The sequence below is a fragment of the Saccopteryx leptura genome, chromosome 3, assembly GCF_036850995.1.
Source record: "Saccopteryx leptura isolate mSacLep1 chromosome 3, mSacLep1_pri_phased_curated, whole genome shotgun sequence".
NCBI classification, from domain to species: domain Eukaryota; kingdom Metazoa; phylum Chordata; class Mammalia; order Chiroptera; family Emballonuridae; genus Saccopteryx; species Saccopteryx leptura.
The window spans coordinates 96,694,545-96,712,160 of NC_089505.1; the positions used below are offsets into that span (position 1 = coordinate 96,694,545).

Below are 17,616 nucleotides of genomic sequence, written 5' to 3' on the forward strand. Positions count from 1 at the left end.
GCACCCCAGCACGCTCGCTTCGCTACCCCCAGCGCAGCCCCAGGGACCGTCGGACAAGTGCGCGGCGCAAGAGGCAAAGCCGCGAGGTTGCGGGGCGGGCGGAGCCTTGGGTCAGCTGACCCAGGCAGTGGAGATAGAAACCAGAAACCCTGCCGGGCGGCGAATCAGAACGTGGATCTGGACGTGGTGAGCCCAGGGACCAATACAAAGGCTGCAGATGAGGGTTCTGGGGCTTCCTGCCTTATGTTTACAGCACCCTTCTCCAGTCCCTGGACCATCCTGGGGCTCCTGTCCCCTCCTTTGGAGCGCGAGATCCTAGGTGAGGATCTGAACCGGGATTGGGTGGCCCTCGGGGGCCCATGTTCCCCCCACTCAGGGGCGACCAGCATGGCTGCTCGGTCGGGCCTGGCCAGGTTTTGGGGTCTGGGTCTCGAATTTTGACGGCTTTGTTTTCCCTAGGGTGGATCCAGGGCGGGGGGCATCGCAGCGACTGAGCGCTGACCCCAGCGGCTGCCCTGTCATTATCCCCGCCGAACAGGCGGCCGACGCTGGACTGAGTCACGAGTTGGCCCAGAACCTGGAGGTCTGGAGTGGGTGGTATCCACGGGCCGGGACGCTCCTCCCCTCCACGTAATCCCCAGGTCTGCAAGGAGCCCATCCTGCACTCCCCCCCCCCCTCCCGCCCCATGCCTAGGATGGGTTTTGAAGTGTGTACATGGGGAGGCTAGTTTTGGAAGTGTGATGGTTGGTGCCAGTTTTGTCCATTCAACAGTGACTGGGGCGGCCGTGTGCCTGGGACCCTGGAGGGGTGGCTTCGGTGAGGGTCACTGCCAGAACAGAAGAATGGTCTTCCACGGCTGTTACTACTCAGTGTTTAACCTGTGCCAGGCTCCATTCTCATCGCTTGACCTGGATTGTCTCATTTAACTCTGCACTGAGCCAAGGAGGTGGAGACTTGCATTTCCCCCCATTGTACAGATTGGAACTCTAAGGCTCAAGAGTTCTGTAAGAGCAGGTATTAGGCAGCGCAGTTCTTGTGTGCTTTCTCCTCAACCTTAGGCCGTTTGAGCTCATAATTCGATCTTTTCTTGTTTCTCTTTATCCCTTTTTCCATTCCTCACTCTCAGCATTTTTAGTGTGCAGCTGGTGTGTCTAGAATCTAAGTTTACAATTGGGGTGAAGGAGAGAAGTGGGCTTGAAGAGCAGTGATTACTCAGTAGTGTGTGTGAGAAGCATTCTTCAGGGTTGTGGAGGGGGGGGGGGGGGGGGCGGGGGCTGGTGTTGTCCAGCCAGTCCTGTAAAGCCTCTTAAAACTTGACCTTAGGCCCTCCACGGGGAGAAGGACACTCCTCAGGGACGAGAGAAAGAAGCCTGAAGGCCCGAGAATGACTATTGGAGAACGAGGCAAGGGATGAGTGATAAGCAGAAGGCCGATCTGGAAGTACTTTGGGCTTTGTCTTGAGGAGTGTGGAATTGATCTGGTAGATGACCGGCAGGTGGCCAGCGTCAACGAAAAACATTTCCTTGATTCAATTTACCATCTGGGAGAGGAGCTTGGGTGTGGCAGGAGATGCCTTCTCCAGCTCAGCTGTTCTCATTCTCGGTGTGCCCACAAACATCAGAATCAGCTGGGGGGCCTCTTAAAATCCAAGGTCCCTGATACCCAACCCAGAGGTACTGAGCCTGAATTATTTTTTTAATTTTGTTTATTTATTTATTTTTTTACAGAGACAGAGAGTGAGTCAGAGAGAGGGATAGATAGGGATAGACAGACAGGAACAGAGAGAGATGAGAAGCATCAATTATTAGTTTTTCTTTTTTTTTTTTTTTTGTTTTTTTTTGTTTTTTTTTTACGTTTTTCTGAAGCTGGAAACAGGGAGAGACAGTCAGACAGACTCCCGCATGCGCCCGACCGGGATCCACCCGGCATGCCCACCATGGGGCAACGCTCTGCCCACCAGGGGGCGATGCTCTGCCCATCCTGGGCGTTGCCATGTTGCGACCAGAGCCACTCTAGCGCCTGGGGCAGAGGCCACAGAGCCATCCCCAGCGCCCGGGCCATCTTTGCTCCAATGGAGCCTTGGCTGCGGGAGGGGAAGAGAGAGACAGAGAGGAAAGCGCGGCGGAGGGGTGGAGAAGCAAATGGGCGCTTCTCCTATGTGCCCTGGCCGGGAATCGAACCCGGGTCCTCCGCACGCTAGGCCGACGCTCTACCGCTGAGCCAACCGGCCAGGGCCAATTATTAGTTTTTCATTGCACGTTGCAACACCTTAGTTGTTCATTGATTGCTTTCTCACATGTGCCTTGACCGTGGGCCTTCAGCATACCGAGCAACCCCTTGCTGGAGCCAGCAACCTTGGGTCCAAGCTGGTGAGCCTTGTTCAAACCAGATGAGCCTGGGCCCTGGCCGGTTGGCTCAGCGGTAGAGCGTCGGCCTGGTGTGCGGGGGGACCCGGGTTCGATTCCCGGCCAGGGCACATAGGAGAAGCGCCCATTTGCTTCTTCACCCCCCCCTCCTTCCTCTCTGTCTCTCTCTTCCCCTCCCGCAGCCAAGGCTCCATTGGAGCAAAGATGGCCCGGGCGCTGGGGATGGCTCCTTGGCCTCTGCCCCAGGCGCTAGAGTGGCTCTGGTCGCTGCAGAGTGACGCCCCGGAGGGGCAGAGCATCGCCCCCTGGTGGGCAGAGCTTCGCCCCTGGTGGGCGTGCCGGGTGGATCCCGGTTGGGCGCATGCGGGAGTCTGTCTGACTGTCTCTCCCTGTTTCTAGCTTCAGAAAAATACCAAAAAAAAAAAAAAAAAACCCAGATGAACCTGCACTCAAGCTGGTGACCTTGGGGTCTCGAACCTGGGTCCTTCCACATCCCAGTCCGATGCTCTATTCACTGCGCCACTGCCTGGTCAGGCCTGAGCCTGAATTTTGAACATGTGTTCTCCTTGATTCTAAAGCACTCCAGCTCTGGTCCTTGTCAAACCTATAAATGCAGTCAAACTTTGTCACAGCTCTGGACATCCATTGACCGGATGTGGTTTGACCTGATGGGCCCACTTCCAGAAGCCAGGCCTGGGGCCCAGGCTGGCTCCCTACCTGAGTCAGAACCTGTCCGGGACAGGCCCTATACACAGTAGCCCTCAGAGGAAGACCCTGTCTTTTCAGAGTTTGGGTATATCTCAGAGTGCCTGAGCCCCGAGATACACAACAGCCTTGTGTGTGGACAGGGGACTACCCACCCCAATGCTCTGGGCCCGTGAGCCAAGGTACATTCCTTAAAATACTCCCCCTCACTGGGCATGTATCCACCTCATTTCTTCCCAACCTGGTGAAAGAGGGAATGCGAGAGTGACATCAGGGTTGCTGAGATACTGGACAGACTCAGACAGGTTACTCACTTGTTCAAAGCCACTTGCTGGGGACAGTATACCCCATCTCACAGGAAGGTGACAAGGATAGCAGTGTACTACTAACATATGGTGAATTTCAGGGACATGTTTAGGATCTATGGGGGAGTAGTACAATGGCTGGGGAACAAAAGGATTTGATTTGAAATGCCTTTGGCATTGCAAAGACACAGTTCTTACCGGGACTGTGTTGTTAACCTGAGGTTGCCTCACAGGTGCTGGTGGCAGGACATCAGCTAAACAGTTGTGACATCAGCTGTGCTAAATGTCATCAAGGCAGCTTACCAGGATACAGGAAGAGGCTTTCAGTCATGCGTGCGGCCCCTGGAGATGCTGCAGTGAACCAGGCAGACTGTGACCTGGGACACCCTTGTCCCCAGCTCCGGGGCCTCTGCTTATGGCTAGTCACATTAGGGCTGAGAGCCTAGAGCTTCCTAAGAATAAAAAGCTGACTCGTTTCCTTTCCCTTCCTGAAACTCAGATGCTGTGATTTCAGCTGTTCCAGGGTCCAGTCAGGATGGCCTAGTCCGCTAGGGCTGAATAACAGAGCACTATAGATTGGGTAGCTTATAAACAACACAGATTTGGCCCTGGCCGGTTGGCTCAGTGGTAGAGCGTCGGCCTGGCATGCAGGAGTCCTGGGTTCGATTCCCAGCCAGGGCACACAGAAGAAGCACCCATCTGCTTCTCCACCCCTCCCCCTCTCCTTCCTCTCTATCTCTCTCTTCCCCTCCCGCAGCCAAGACTCCATTGGAGCAAAGTTGGCCCGGGCGCTGAGGATGGTTCTATGGCCTCTGCCTCAGGCGCTAGAATGGCTCTGTTTGCAACAGAGCAATGCCCCAGATGGGCAGAGCATCGCCCCCTGGTGGGCATGCCGGGTGGATCCCGGTCGGGCACATGTGGGAGTCTGTCTGACTGCCTCCCCGTTTCCAAATTCAGAAAAATACAAAAAAAAAACCCCAAAAAACCCACAGATTTAGCCTGACCATTGGTGGTGCAGTGGATTAAAGCATTGACCTGGAATGCTGAGGTCACCAGTTCGAAACCCCAGGCTTGCCCCGTCAAAGCACATATGAGAACTGCTGAGTTGATGCTTCCTGCTCCTCCTGTCCCCCTTCCTCTCTCTCTCACTTCTCTCCAAAATCAGTAAATAAAATCTTAAAACTAAACAAACAAAAAAAAACAGCCTGACCAGGCGGTGGCACAGTGAATAGATTGTCGGACTGGGATTCAGAGGTCTCAGGTTCAAAACCTCGAGGTCACTGACTTGAGCCTAAGGTCGTGGGCTTAAGCAAGGTGTCACTTGCTTTGCTGTGGCTCCCTGTCAAGGCACATTTGAGGAAGCCATCAATGAACAACTAAGGAGACAAAGGAGCCTCAACGAAGAATTGATGCTTCTCATCTCCCTTCCTGTCTGTCTGTCCCTATCTGTCCCTCTCTCTGTCTCTCTCTCTCTCTCTCTCTGTCACAAAAACAAACAAAAAGAAACAGATTTATTTGGCACAAGCAGATTCAATGTCTGGCGAGAGTCTGCTTACTATTCATAGATGGCTGTTTTCTCACATGGTAGAAAGAGAGGAAGAGGGTAGGAGAGAGAGAGAGAGAGAAAGCTCTCTCAGGTCTCTTATAATGGTCTCTTATAAATCCCAATGATAAGGGCTCCACCCTCCTGACCTGAGCACTTCCCAAAGGCCCCCACCTCTTATAACATCACATTGGGGGTTAGGCTTCAACATCAGAGTTTTGGAAAGATGTAAATGTTCCATCTGTGGCACCGGGCATTGCTTTAGGGGGATCCTGGGCCCCCGACAGGACTAGAAACTGAGGGTAGCTGGTGGAGCCTCGTGCTGGGTGAGGAACACCCCTCTGAGCACAGTGAGGAAAGGGGAAGCCCGCCTTCTGGCTGCGCAAGAGGCCAAGCAGCAGAGCCAGACCGCAGGAGGCTTCTGCCCTGCCAGGGGACTGACACGCCTGCGGCAGCAGGGCCTGGTGGCTTTTAGCAGGGGTTTGGGTCTTGATCCTGGCTTTGACTCACAGCTCTGCCGCTTCCTGGCTGGGTGGCCCTAGCAAGTCACTTTCCTGGTTCCTCTACTTTGTAGAGTTGATAATGAGGACAAAATGCATAAATGCATGCAAGGTACTTAGCACAGAACTGGCAGAGAGCTCAGTAATAGGGTTGTGATGATTCTCACGTGGTAGAGATGGCACCACCTGGCTCCACGCTCTCTCCTTTCTCAGGGATTGTCATACAGCAGTGACTGCTCTAGTCACTGTGGAGGGTGCCAGGGCCCTGGGAGGGGCCTTCCCGAAGCCAGCCATTTTCTGGCTTTGGCAGGGCGAGACTGTGGAGGTGACTCTGGACGCCTTGCCAGCAGGCGTCCCACACGGGTGAGCTCTGGGGAGAACATGGCTGGAATCCCAGCCACCTGTGCAACCTCGGGATTCACCTGCTTTGTGCTCCCCACTGGCCTCACCGGACCTGTTGATGGAAGGAACATCCAAATTTGTAGAGACTTTTTATGAATTTATTTGAGCCAAACCGATGACATATTCCAGAAAGCAAGATCTCAAATGTTCCCGAAAATAACAGTTTTGCAGTTCCCTTTTTTTATTTTATTTTTTAATTTTTTTTGCAGAGAGAGAGGGGGGGGGGATAGATAGGGACAGACAGACAGGAAGAGAGAGAGGTGAGAAGCATCAATCATCAGTTTTTCGTTGCGACACCTCAGTTGTTCATTGATTGCTTTCTCATATGTGCCTCGACTGCGGGCCTCCAGCAGGCTGAGTAACATCTTGCTCGAGCCAGCAACCTTGGGTCCAAGCTGGTGAGCTTTTTTTTTTTTTGCTCAAGCCAGATGGCGAGTTCGGGGTCTTGAACCTGGGTCCTTCCGCATCCCAGTTCGACGCTCTATCCACTGCGCCACCGCCTGGTCAGGCTTGCAGTTCCTTTATGCATTTGAAATTCAGGAGGGACCATAAGGAAGTTGCATGAGGGTGGGAGACAGCAGGGCGGGGATTGGATTATAGGATTATGTGCGTGTTTAAGGGTGGGTACATCAGGGTGGGGGGGTGTTACTTGCGGCATTTCAGTGGTATTTTAACCCAGATGCCCCACAGTGGTTGGCAAACTCATTAGTCAACAGAGCCAAATATCAACAGTACAACGATTGAAATTTCTTTTGAGAGCCAAATTTGTTAAACTATATAGGTAGGTACGTTCCTTATCGAGGTAGTGCCCGCACGTGGTATTCTGTGGAAGAGCCACACTCAAGGGGGCAAAGAGCCTCATGTGGCTCGCGAGCTGCAGTTTGCTGACCACTGCGCCCAGAACAATAGTCAGGGCTGGCTTAAAAACCTTTTTAGTCAAGAAGTTATGTACCTGGGGCATGCCTGTCCACCATGACCTGCCCAGTTAGGAGTTTATGATCATGATATCACCCTGTGAGATTACTTTCCATAAAACCCCTTTTTATCCACAGACCAATATCAGGTGACAAGCCTACTTCATGGGCCTGGTCTGAGCAGACCTTCATGGTGTATTTTACAATAACCAAAGATTGGAAACTGAACATTTGAGAGTTATAACAAGAGTGACATGTTTGAGGGCTCAGTTCTCTTTTTACTTTTTAAAAAAAGTTTTTATTGATTTTAGAGAGAGAGAGAGAGAGAGAGAGAGAAATACTGATTTGTTGTTCGACTTACTTTTGCATTCATTGGTTGATTCCTGTATGTGCCCTGACCGGGGATCGAACCTGCAGCCTTAGTGTATGGGGATGACACTCTCACCAACCGAGCTACCCAGCCAGGGAAAGGGCTCAGTTCTCCATACTGTGTTTATGAACTCATTTGGCCCTCTGGACTGTGTGAGGGTGGTATTGTTATCACCCCAGCTTACAGAGAGGAAACTGAGGCACAGAGTCGCAGCAGCAGTGAGGGTTAAGATGGGACGCAAAGGCACTTGTTCCCAACTGCAGGTCCGCGCTCCCTGCACACGTGGTTGGCACAGGATTGCCTTGCTCTCTGTACTTGGGGCTGATTGTGTCCTTTGGTTCAGGGGCTCCCTCGGTGCCAGGGGATAAGGCTGGGGATGGGCTTTGGGGGCACCTAGATGAGGACCCCAGCCTCCCAAGGCTGAAGCCCCTCTCTCTTTCTCCCTGTAGAGCCCTCGCCCGCCTCATCGCACCAGTCCCTTCCCTCCTGCCCTCCAGAGCCATGGTCTGGAAGAATCTGGGTTCCGGCAACTTCTCCAATTGCCCCAATGGCTCCCGCCAGTGGATATGGGACGTGTTGGGTGAATGTGCCAAGGATGGCTGGGACGAGGCCAGCGTGGGCCTGGGCTTGATCTCCATCGTCTGCTTCGCAGCGTCCACTTTCCCGTGAGTGGTACGAGGGTGGCAGGACCAGAGGAGGTCTGCGGGGCGGGGGAAATGACCCAGGGACTACTGGAGGGGGTGCTACCTGTCTGCTCACGGCTGTCACCAGACACAAGGCTAAGTGTGCTCCCTCTCCCACCCTTATTTACTGCCCTCCCACCTGCCAGGAGGGCCCTGCACCAAACCCCTCTCTGGGCCTGGCCAGTGCTGACCCACAGGTAATAAATACACTTACTATTGTTTTTTGAGTGCTCACTATGCATCTGGCTCAGTTCTAAGCACGTGACGTGCTTTTTACCTCTAATCCTCATAGCAACCCAGTGAAATAGGTACAGTTACTACCCCTATTTTACGAGGGAAGAGATCCAGAGAAGTTAAGTACATTGCTCCAGGTTGCACAGCTGGTAAGTAAGAGCTGAGACGGAGGGGTTGGAAGGTTGGGGTGCATCGAACAAGGCCTCTGTCCTGTGACAGACAGCAGTGATGACAAAGGAGTGAATGCGGCCACTACTGTGAGCGGGGACACAGATTCACTTCGTAACAGTGTGGTGCCCAGGAGCCTGGGCTCCAGGCTTGAACAGGCCTGACTTCTCCTCAGCTGTGACCTGGGGACATCACTTCGATGCTCTGCCCCTGAGTTTCCTCATCTGTAAAATAAGAATATTGTTCCCTCACTTACAGGGTTGCTCCGAGGGTAGCATGAGGGCCTTTATACAATGTATGCCCAGCCCCGTACATGGACAAAGTGTGTGAGGGTCAGGGGAACAGGGAAGAGTAGTGAGGTCAAAGAGTCATCAAGGGCCCTGTAAGGTCAGGGCGTTCTCCACAGGTCAGGGCGTTCTCCACTGCTGGACTCTTTATCCTGAGGGACGAAGATAAGGGTTTCATCAGGGGCTTGACTTTTTTTCTTTTTTTTTTTTTTTTTGTATTTTTCTGAAGTTGGAAACCGGGAGGCAGTCAGACAGACTCCCACATGCGCCTGACCGGGATCCACCCGGCATGCCCACCAGGGGGCAATGCTCTGCTGCAACCAGAGCCATTCTAGCGCCTGAGGCAGAGGCCATGGAGCCATCCTCAGCATCCAGGCAAACTTTGCTCCAGTGGAGCCTTGGCTGCGGGAGGGGAAGAGAGAGACAGAGAGGAAGGAGAGGGGGAGGGGTGGAGAAGCAGATGGGCGCTTCTCCTGTGTGCCCTGGCCGGGAATCGAACCCAGGACTCCTGCACACCAGGCCAACGCTCTACCACTGAGCCATCTGGCCAGGGGGGTCTTGACTTTTTTTAAAATAGCTTTATTGAAGGATAATTCACAGAGTCTGTAACCATCATTGTAACCAGTTTTAGAACTTTTTTTTTTTTTTTTTTTTTGCTAGAGAGAGGCAGGAAGGGAGAGAGATGAGAAGCATTGTAGTTGTGTCACCTTAGTTGATCATTGATTGCTTTCTCATATGTGCCTTGACTGGGGGACTTCAGCTGTGCCAGTGACCCCTTGCTCAAGTCAACGACTTTGGTTTTAAGCCAGCAACCTTGGACTTCAAACCAGCAAACTTTGGGCTCAAGCCCACAGTCATAGGTTCATGTATTGAGCTGGTGACCCCACACTCAAGCCAAATGAGCCCATGTTCAAGCAGGCAACCTTGGGGTTTCAAACCAGGTCCTCAGCGTCCCAGGCCAATGCTCTATCCACTGCACCACCGCCTGCTCAGGCAGTTTTAGAACATTTTCATCGCTGTAAAAAGAAACCCAGAAAAAAACCCAAGGCATTCCTCATTTCCCCTTATATCTCCCAGGCCCTATCTACTCTCTGTCTCTATAGATTTGCCTCTTCTGCATATTTTTTATGAATGGAGTCATACAGTATGTGGCCTTCTGTGACTGGCTTCTTTCACTGAATATGACATCCGAAAGCTTCATCCGTGTCAGAGCACATATCAGTACTCCATTCCCCTTCATGTCCAGATGATACTCTGTGGTCTGGGTGTCCCCGAGTGTGCTTGCTCACCCATTGGCGGACATGTGGGTGGTTTCTACTTTCTGGCTGTTATGATTCAGGTTGTTCTGTATGTTCAAGTACAAGTTTTGGTCAGGACATAATTTTTTCCTCCTCTTGGGTATATCCCTAAGGACTGGCATTCCTGGGCCATATGGTAACTGCATGTTTAATCTCTTGAGGAGCTACCGGACTATTTTCTTTTTTTTTACAGAGATAGAGAGAAGGATAGGGACAGACAGACAGGAACGGAGAGATGAGGAGCATCAATCATTAGTTTTTCCTTGTGCATTGCAACACCTTATTGCAACACCTTAGTTGTTCATTGATTGCTTTTTTTTTTTTTTTTTTTTTTTTTTTTTACACAGAGACAGAGAGAGAGTCAGAGTGAGGGAAAGACAGGGACAGACATACAGGAACAGAGAGATGAGAAGCATCAATCATTAGTTTTTCGTTGTGCATTGTGACACCTTAGTTGTTCATTGATTGCTCCCTCATATGTGCCTTGACCGTGGGCCTTCAGCAGACCGGGTAACCCCCCGCTCGAGCCAGCGACCTTGGGTCCAAGCTGGTGAATTCCCGCTCAAACCAGATGAGCCCACGCTCAAGCTGGTGACCTCGGGGTCTCGAACCTGGGTCCTCAGCATCCCAGTCCGACGCTCTATCCACTGCGCCACCGTCTGGTCAGGTGCTACCGAACTGTTTTCCAAAGCTGTTAGACCATTTCATATTCCCACTAGCAGTGTGCTAAGGTTCCAACTTCGAATTCTCACCCACGCTTGTTATTTCCTGTCTTTTCTATTATAGCCGTCCCAGTGGCTGGGAAGTGCCACCTTGCTGTAGTTTTGATCTGTAATTTCCTGGTGGCTTTTCATATGTTTTTTGGCCAGCTATACGTCTTCTTTGGTAAAAGTTCTGTTCAACTTTTTTGCCCATTTTTCAATGACTTATTTATCTTTTTATTGTTGTCGTAAGAGGTGTTTATAAGATTTTATTTGAGCCCAAAAGATAACTACCGAGAAGCAAGATCTCAGAACCCCACAGAACGGCAGGTTATCCATTGGATGTTAAGGAGAGACTTTAAGGAAGATTATGTGGGGGTGGGAGGAAGCCAGGTGGGGGCTGGTTTGCAGGATCGTTAACCAGATTATGTGCTCTGTTGTGGGTGGTTATTTTAAAAGTGTGTTAACCTACATGCACACGCGCATGCGCGCGCACACACACACACACACACACACACACTGGACAGGGCTTGCTTAAGGCAAAGATAAACCTTTTGCTAAAACGGATATACGCCTGGTACATGGCTCCCCATTGGGACCCGCCCAGTTTGGAGTTTCTGATCAGCTCACCCTGGTACTTTCCATAGAAGCTCATTTCAGAGGCCATGCTGGAGATGGCACAGGGAAATAAAGCGGACACTGCCCCGGGCTTTGCAGAGCCGTCATTTTGGCATCCCTTAAAAGACAACCTGGAGTCACAGAGAAGAAGGACTGGAGGGAAGAAAGCCATGCCACAAACAGTGATGTCAGGGCCATTGGAGGGACCCTTCAAGGCAGACTAGATAGGTCGGGGCGACTGATGGAGGCCAAAGGAGAGACTCCCTGTCCTGGGGGGGGAGAGCTTCCCCAGAACTATCTGAGGAGCTGGCTGAGGCTTTCCCCTCCTGCCCTGGCATAACGCTGGCCCCACCGGAGCCAAAGGCTGGGAGGGAGCCCCAGTGAGGGCAGGAGGCCAGCCACCTCTGCTCTTCCTTAGGACTTGGCCTTTCCTGAGAGCAACAAAATTCTTTTACCTGCAATTCATGGAGGTATGTCAAGTGACAGTATCCTGAAGGAGCTTTATGGGATACGGGATGAACCGTAATGAAGGGCCTTCTGAGTACCTGAATTGTGCTGTGCACTCCCTGCCCACAGGAAGCTAGAGACCACGAGGGACTTAGTGTCACGGGATAGAAAGGAGGAAGGACAGGCTGCTGCTGAGCTCACATCACGGCAGGCCCTGGGGAGGAGCCAGGGATTTCTGGGCAGGACAGATGGAGAGGAGGGGTGGGCAGACCACCTGCAAACGAAGAACTTAGAGGAAGAGAAAGCAGTCCTGGGGAGCGAGACTAGAGCCTCAGGGTCTGGGTGCAAATCCTGGCTCGCGGACTCCCCTGGCTCTGTGACCTGACTGGCTCCACACCCGATGAGGAGGGTCCTCCAAATAGACTGGACCATATGGGGCAGGGCTGTTGATGAGTTAATACACACGAAGGACTCATAACTGTGCCTGAGACCCCATTGCCACCATCAGCGTTGGGCCCACGCTAAGACCTGGCCGGAGGTCTAAAGGGAGGGTTCCAGCACCAAGGACCTTTGGAGAACAACCAAGGTGCCGAACGCCACTGGCTCATGTACTGGCAGGCTCCAGAGCCCAGCCCTGCCCTTCTTGTGCCCTTTGTAGATAACAGGCTGTGGGTTGTCCCATCTTATCATCGCCGCTCTGAAGATAGGACAGCAGTCATGCCTAGGCCTTGGGCTTGCTGCCACCACCAGCATCCATTTTTCAAACTCCCTACCCACTTCATAGAGGAAAGAATCTAGGGTCCCTGTGAAGTGGTTCTCAGAAGCTGACGCTGAATTTCAGGACTATAAAAACCCCACCTCCCCACTGGGAGACCCAGGGTGCTATGGAGGAGAAGGTGGGTTGCTGTGGATCTCTCTGGAAAGATGCACATGCTCTTGAGTTCCTGGGCTGGAAGGGACTCTACCTGGTAAGAACCCCCAAAGGGCAGAGAAAGGCTCATGAGGACCCTGCCTGCAGGGCTCCCGTGACCTGTGCGTCTGCTGCCCCTGCACCATTCTCCTTGGCCGTCTCATCTGGGGGCTGCTCTCTTGCCCTTTTCCCCTGAGCATGCATCTCCCTCTCTGCCACAGACAGTTCATCAAGGCCTGCAAGACGGGCAACATGGACCAGGCCCTGTCCCTGTGGTTTCTCCTGGGCTGGATTGGCGGAGACTCCTGCAACCTCATCGGCTCTTTCCTGGCTGACCAGCTGCCCCTGCAGGTGGGCTGGCCCCGGGCAGGGTGGGCTACCTAGGATAGCCATGGCAGAGGCTTGGGGGCCACCAGCAGGAAACACCGGCCAAGGCTCCAGAATCCTGAGCTGTTGTTCTGTTATATGAGGGCCCCATACTGTACAGAGAGCCCTGTGCCCTGCCGTGCAGTATGTCAATGGGCTGGTCACTGCCCTTCTCTGGGCCTGTTTCCCCATCTCCAAAATGAGCACATCAACCCAGAGGACCACTAGTGTCTCACTGCTGAGGTGCTATGACCCTGTTGGGGCGTGGGGTGGGAGGCCAGAGGAGAAAGGTGTTCCCTGGAGAGGCCCAGGGGCCATCATTCTCTTGTGGGTGGGTGGGTGGAGCTGGGATTCAAAATTGGGACTCCATTGACTTCCCGAAGGGGACTGTGAAGGCTTAACTGCCCCTGGATGAGGCTGGACCAGAGCCCACACTTACCCTCTGAGTCCATTTTGTCCTAACGAATGGAGCTAGCCATCATTTGCTCCATCTGCTGGGGCCGGATGCTTTCCCTACCTGGTCGCTAGTTCTGCCAGGTAGGAACTGTGATCCCTCCTATTCAGCTAAGCAGACAGAAGCTCAGAGAGGTGCAGTGACTTGTTCAGGGTCACCCAGCTGGGATGCAAGAGTGCTGCCCAGTTTTAGGGTGCAGACCCCAGAGCCCAGGACTGAGCCAGCGCCCCCACTTCTCTCGCAGACCTACACGGCAGTGTACTACGTCCTGGCAGACCTGGTGATGCTGTTCCTGTACTTCTATCACAAGTTTAAGAGGCGCCCTTCTCTGTGTGAGTACAGTGGTCCCTCTGTGTCCAGCACATTAGGGACAGCTGGGAGTTTGGGAGGAAGCGGTTGTCCCATTGCTGGGTGATAAACCCTCGGGAGGGCTTCATTGGGCCTTATCTGAAAGCCTGAGGCCTGATCAGTGAAGATAGAGGCCTGTGGCAATGAGCACATCCTGGCAGGGGCACGGGGGTTCCCTGCACTTAAGTTCTTACTCTTCTGTGGCTGGCCCTGGGCTTGGAGCTCGGGAAACGAGTGCAGGGCACACAGGCCGTCACTGCCTTCGAGGATTCAGCAGAGGCCAGAGCTGAGGTCAGAGCAAGGGCTGTGTGAGACATGGCCCAAGGCACTGCTCTCGATAACCTCCCTCTGGACCTCACTGTCCTGATTGTATCACTTTTACAACCCCAGGAGAAGGATACTATTATTATACCCATTCTATAGATGAGGAATTAAAGCTCAGAGAGGTTGGGCCACTTGCCCAAGGTCACACAGCCATCAAAAATCAATCCCAGGCCTGACCTGTGGTAGCGCAGTGGATAAAGCGTCGACCTGGAACGCTGAGGTCGCCGGTTCAAAACCCAGGGCTTACCGGGTCAAGGCACATATGGGAGTTGATGCTTCCTGCTCCTCCCCCCTTTCTCTCTCTCTCTCTGTCTCTTTTTCTAAAATGAATTTAAAAAAAAAATTTTTTTTTAAATCAATCCCAGTCAGCTGCCACTCAGATACCTAACTTGAACTTCTCTCCTGCCTCATGTCCAGTGTCTGCCCCAATCAACTCCTTGCTGTTGTTCACCGTGGGACTGGCGTGTACCACCCCACTGCTGAGCAGCGCTGGTGCTATGGCTGCCCCGAGGGAGGTCTTCAGGGGGCGGAAGCTGCTGTCTGTGGAACCAGGCAATAAGGTGAGGTGTGAGCATGTAATGGGAGGCTGGTGGGTGGGAGGCTGGCGTCAAGGGCCCTCCCCTGCGTGGCCACCTGAGTGGGGGAACTGTGCTCTAAGAAGGAGCTTGGGGACCTTGCCCTGCAGCTCCGGCCCCTGGTGGGCACTGAGCAGTTCCTCCTTCCTTCTCAGCCCTTCAGTCGGCAGGAAATCATTGGCTTTGTCATTGGCTCCATCTCCAGCGTGCTGTACCTGTTCTCGCGGCTGCCGCAGATCCGCATCAACGTGAGCCTTGGGCAGGGCCGGGCCGAGCGGACGAGCAGAGGCGGCCTGGCAGCTTGGGCCTCTGGGTTGAGGAGTAGCACAGTGCGGAGGCTGGGTCCACATTCACTTTGGGCTTGGGCAACTTAACTCAATTTTCCAAGCCTCAGTTTGTACCTCTGGAAAATGGTCATGATTCTGCACGCCATCCAGGGGTCCACGTGACCTGTGTGAGTCACAGGGAAGTAGGAGGTCAGGTGAGAGCAAGGGGCTGAGCTTAGAGGCCTGAGAGGAGAGGAGAAGGTGGGGCATCTGGGATTGGAGTGGGGGCTGCTCACTGGGCAGTGAGCATCTGCGTGGGGCTGGAGAGCAGGGCCTTGTGGGCCAGCAGGCACAGTGCAGCCACGGTCTCCTGTGGACCTGGGGAGGGGCCTGGGAGAGGTGGCCAAAGTGCAATGGGAGTTGGGCCCTGGAATGGGTTGGTTTGTGTGCCAGGCCCACGTTGAACACTGGGCATACAGTGAAAAGTCAGCCTAAGACTACACACACAGTGTGACGGGGCAGATGGATACACGGACAGTCACAATCCACCGTGACGAGCCCTGTCTGAGGTCTCTGACCCCACCCCCTCACCTCCAGTTCCTGCGGAAGTCAACCCAGGGCATCTCCTACTCGCTGTTCGCCTTGGTGATGCTGGGGAACACGCTGTATGGGCTGAGCGTGCTGCTCAAAAACCCCGAGGAGGGCCAGAGCGAGGGCAGCTACCTGCTGCACCACCTGCCCTGGCTCGTGGGCAGCCTGGGCATGCTGCTGTTCGACACCATCGTATCCTTCAGGGTGTGCAGGACCGGTGGGGAGGTGGGCACAGCAGCTTCTGTCTGCTCACAGCTTCTACATCCACCCAACCATCCATCCATCCACTCATCCACCCACCCCTCCACACCTCCATCCACCCAACCATCCACCCATCCATCCATCCACTCATCCACCCACCTCTCCACACCTCCATCCACCCATCCATCTATCCATCCACCCATTCATCTACCCATCCACCCATTCATCTACCCATCCACCCATCCATCTACCCATCCACCCATCCATCCATCCACCCATCCATGTATCTATCTACCCATCCATCTATCCGTCCACCCATTCATCTACCCATCCACCCATTCATCTACCCATCCACCCATCCATCTACCCATCCACCCATCCACCCATCCATCCATCCACACATCCATCCACCCATCCATCCGAATCAAACCTGTCTGCCATGCTTCCCACCAGGCACTTGATCCAGTAGTGAGTGTAAGCAGGATGGCCTGGCCTCAGGAAACTTGCAGCTCAAGGACACATGTAATTATAAATACTTAACTACAGTCTGCAGTGACACTGAGTGCCACAGAGAAAACTGCCAGAGTATATGACCAGGGCTCTGTGCTGCTTTAAAGGCTCAGCAGAGGTCTCCACAGGTGCCATTTGAACTGTGTCCTAAAGGATAAGTTAGGCAAAGGCAAAAGAGGGATGTTCCAGCTCAGCCTGTGCAAAGGCCCTGAGGAACAGGGGAAGGGGGGCAGGGAATCAGGTCATGCAGGCCCGTGGCAACACATGTGAGTTAAAGTTTGAAAAGCTTGGGTCCAAATTCTGGCTCCACTGCTTCATAGCTGTGTGACACTGAGCAAACTGTTAACCTCTCTGTGCTTCCGTATCTTCATCTGCATGGTCGAGTTCAGTCCCTGTCTCACCAAGATAATGGGGCGACTTGGTCCGGAAGCACTGCAAAATGACAGAATGGGACCTAATTTGGATCTTATTTGGGAGAAACTAAATGTGACCGTTATTTCAACATTTGCTGAGCCCCCGTTAGGTACAATGAGAGAAAAGTAGAAGCTCACCCGAAACTAACATAATATTGAATGTCAAAAGGAAAAAAGGAAAGTTTAAACTCTAGTGCCTTCAAATGGCCCCAGCTACCTGGTGAAACTCCAGGACGGTGCAGGGTGAGAGGAAGGCAAGGTCATGGGGCTGGAGTCAGGAGGACTGCCTGAGGGAGGAGGAACCTGGGGCTGGACTGGAACAATGGAGTTGGGCTAGGGAAGGTGCAGGAGAGCAGAGCTGGAGGTCATGGCTGGCCCTTCCCACTGGCCAGAGCAGGACCCAGAGGGAGGGAGAGAGGGGAAGTCCCTGTGGATAGAGCCATGGCCCCGGGGGCAGATCCAGCCCAGTCTCTGCGTGGTTAGGCCTTGACGGCGCCCCCTCCAGATCTCCATACAGTTCCTGCTGTACAGGGATGCCAGGGATGCCACCCCCTCCTCGGAGCAGGAGCCCCTCCTCCCGGGCTGACCAGGACCCAGGCCAAACCCAGATGACCGGGCTGTCCAGATGCCACATCAGGAAGGAGGAGTGTGGGCAGTCACAGTGCTGCGGCCCCTGGACTCGGCTGAGGAGGAGGATGGGCTGGGTGGGGGGGCCCGTACTCCTAATGCAGCTGCCGGCTCCCCTGCTGCCAAACCTCCTGGGCTGGCTCTTCCAGGAGCAAGACAGCCCCCAGGGTTTGAGGCAGCTGTCCCTGGGGCTGCATGTGGGACCTCCCTCCTCAAATAAGGAGCAGCTGCCCCTTGGCTCACCTACCTCATTCTGCAGCTGTCCCCTTGGGGAGGGACACAGCTGCCGCCAGGGTACCCAGGACGGTGGCCGGACTGCAGCCAGCCTAGTAAACGGTATTTCCCAGCGAGGCCTGTTCTGTTGCTCCTTTCTAAGGTGCTGGGGTTGGGCTGCTCTGGGAACAGTGGCGGATGGGCATCTGGACCCCTCCTTCCAGGGCCCAGGTGGGGCCTAAAGGGTCAGGCTCTGGGAGAGCCAAACAGGAGGCG

At 53.7% G+C, this 17,616-nt stretch overlaps 1 protein-coding gene across 4 annotated transcripts; it reads left to right on the forward strand.

The window, feature by feature from the left end:
• The first annotated feature begins 51 nt into the window (after window positions 1–51).
• Window positions 52–17,475, forward strand: SLC66A1 (solute carrier family 66 member 1). Of its 4 annotated transcripts, XM_066375249.1 has the most exons (9): window positions 52–319; window positions 460–641; window positions 7,556–7,771; window positions 12,674–12,803; window positions 13,517–13,604; window positions 14,362–14,504; window positions 14,675–14,767; window positions 15,383–15,568; window positions 17,006–17,475. In XM_066375249.1, the coding sequence occupies exons 3-9, from the start codon at window positions 7,608–7,610 to the stop codon at window positions 17,084–17,086; spliced, it is 885 nt and encodes a 294-aa protein (XP_066231346.1). In that variant the 5' UTR covers window positions 52–319; window positions 460–641; window positions 7,556–7,607; the 3' UTR covers window positions 17,087–17,475. The 4 variants fall into 4 exon arrangements, with proteins under 4 accessions (XP_066231346.1, XP_066231347.1, XP_066231349.1 ...); XM_066375250.1 differs by lacking the exon at window positions 460–641; XM_066375252.1 differs by lacking the exon at window positions 460–641 and having other exon boundaries at window positions 52–215; window positions 7,554–7,771.
• The last annotated feature ends 141 nt before the right edge of the window (window positions 17,476–17,616 follow it).

What these genes read in the sequence shown, in the direction of transcription:
- SLC66A1 (XM_066375249.1), top strand. Translation starts at nt 7,608, where the DNA reads ATGGTCTGGAAGAATCTGGGTTCCGGCAACTTCTCCAATTGCCCCAAT. An exon ending in TAAGAGGCGCCCTTCTCTGT is followed by an intron (nt 13,605 to 14,361) that starts GTGAGTACAGTG and finishes CCTCATGTCCAG; the next exon opens with TGTCTGCCCCAATCAACTCC. An exon ending in TGCCGCAGATCCGCATCAAC is followed by an intron (nt 14,768 to 15,382) that starts GTGAGCCTTGGG and finishes CCTCACCTCCAG; the next exon opens with TTCCTGCGGAAGTCAACCCA.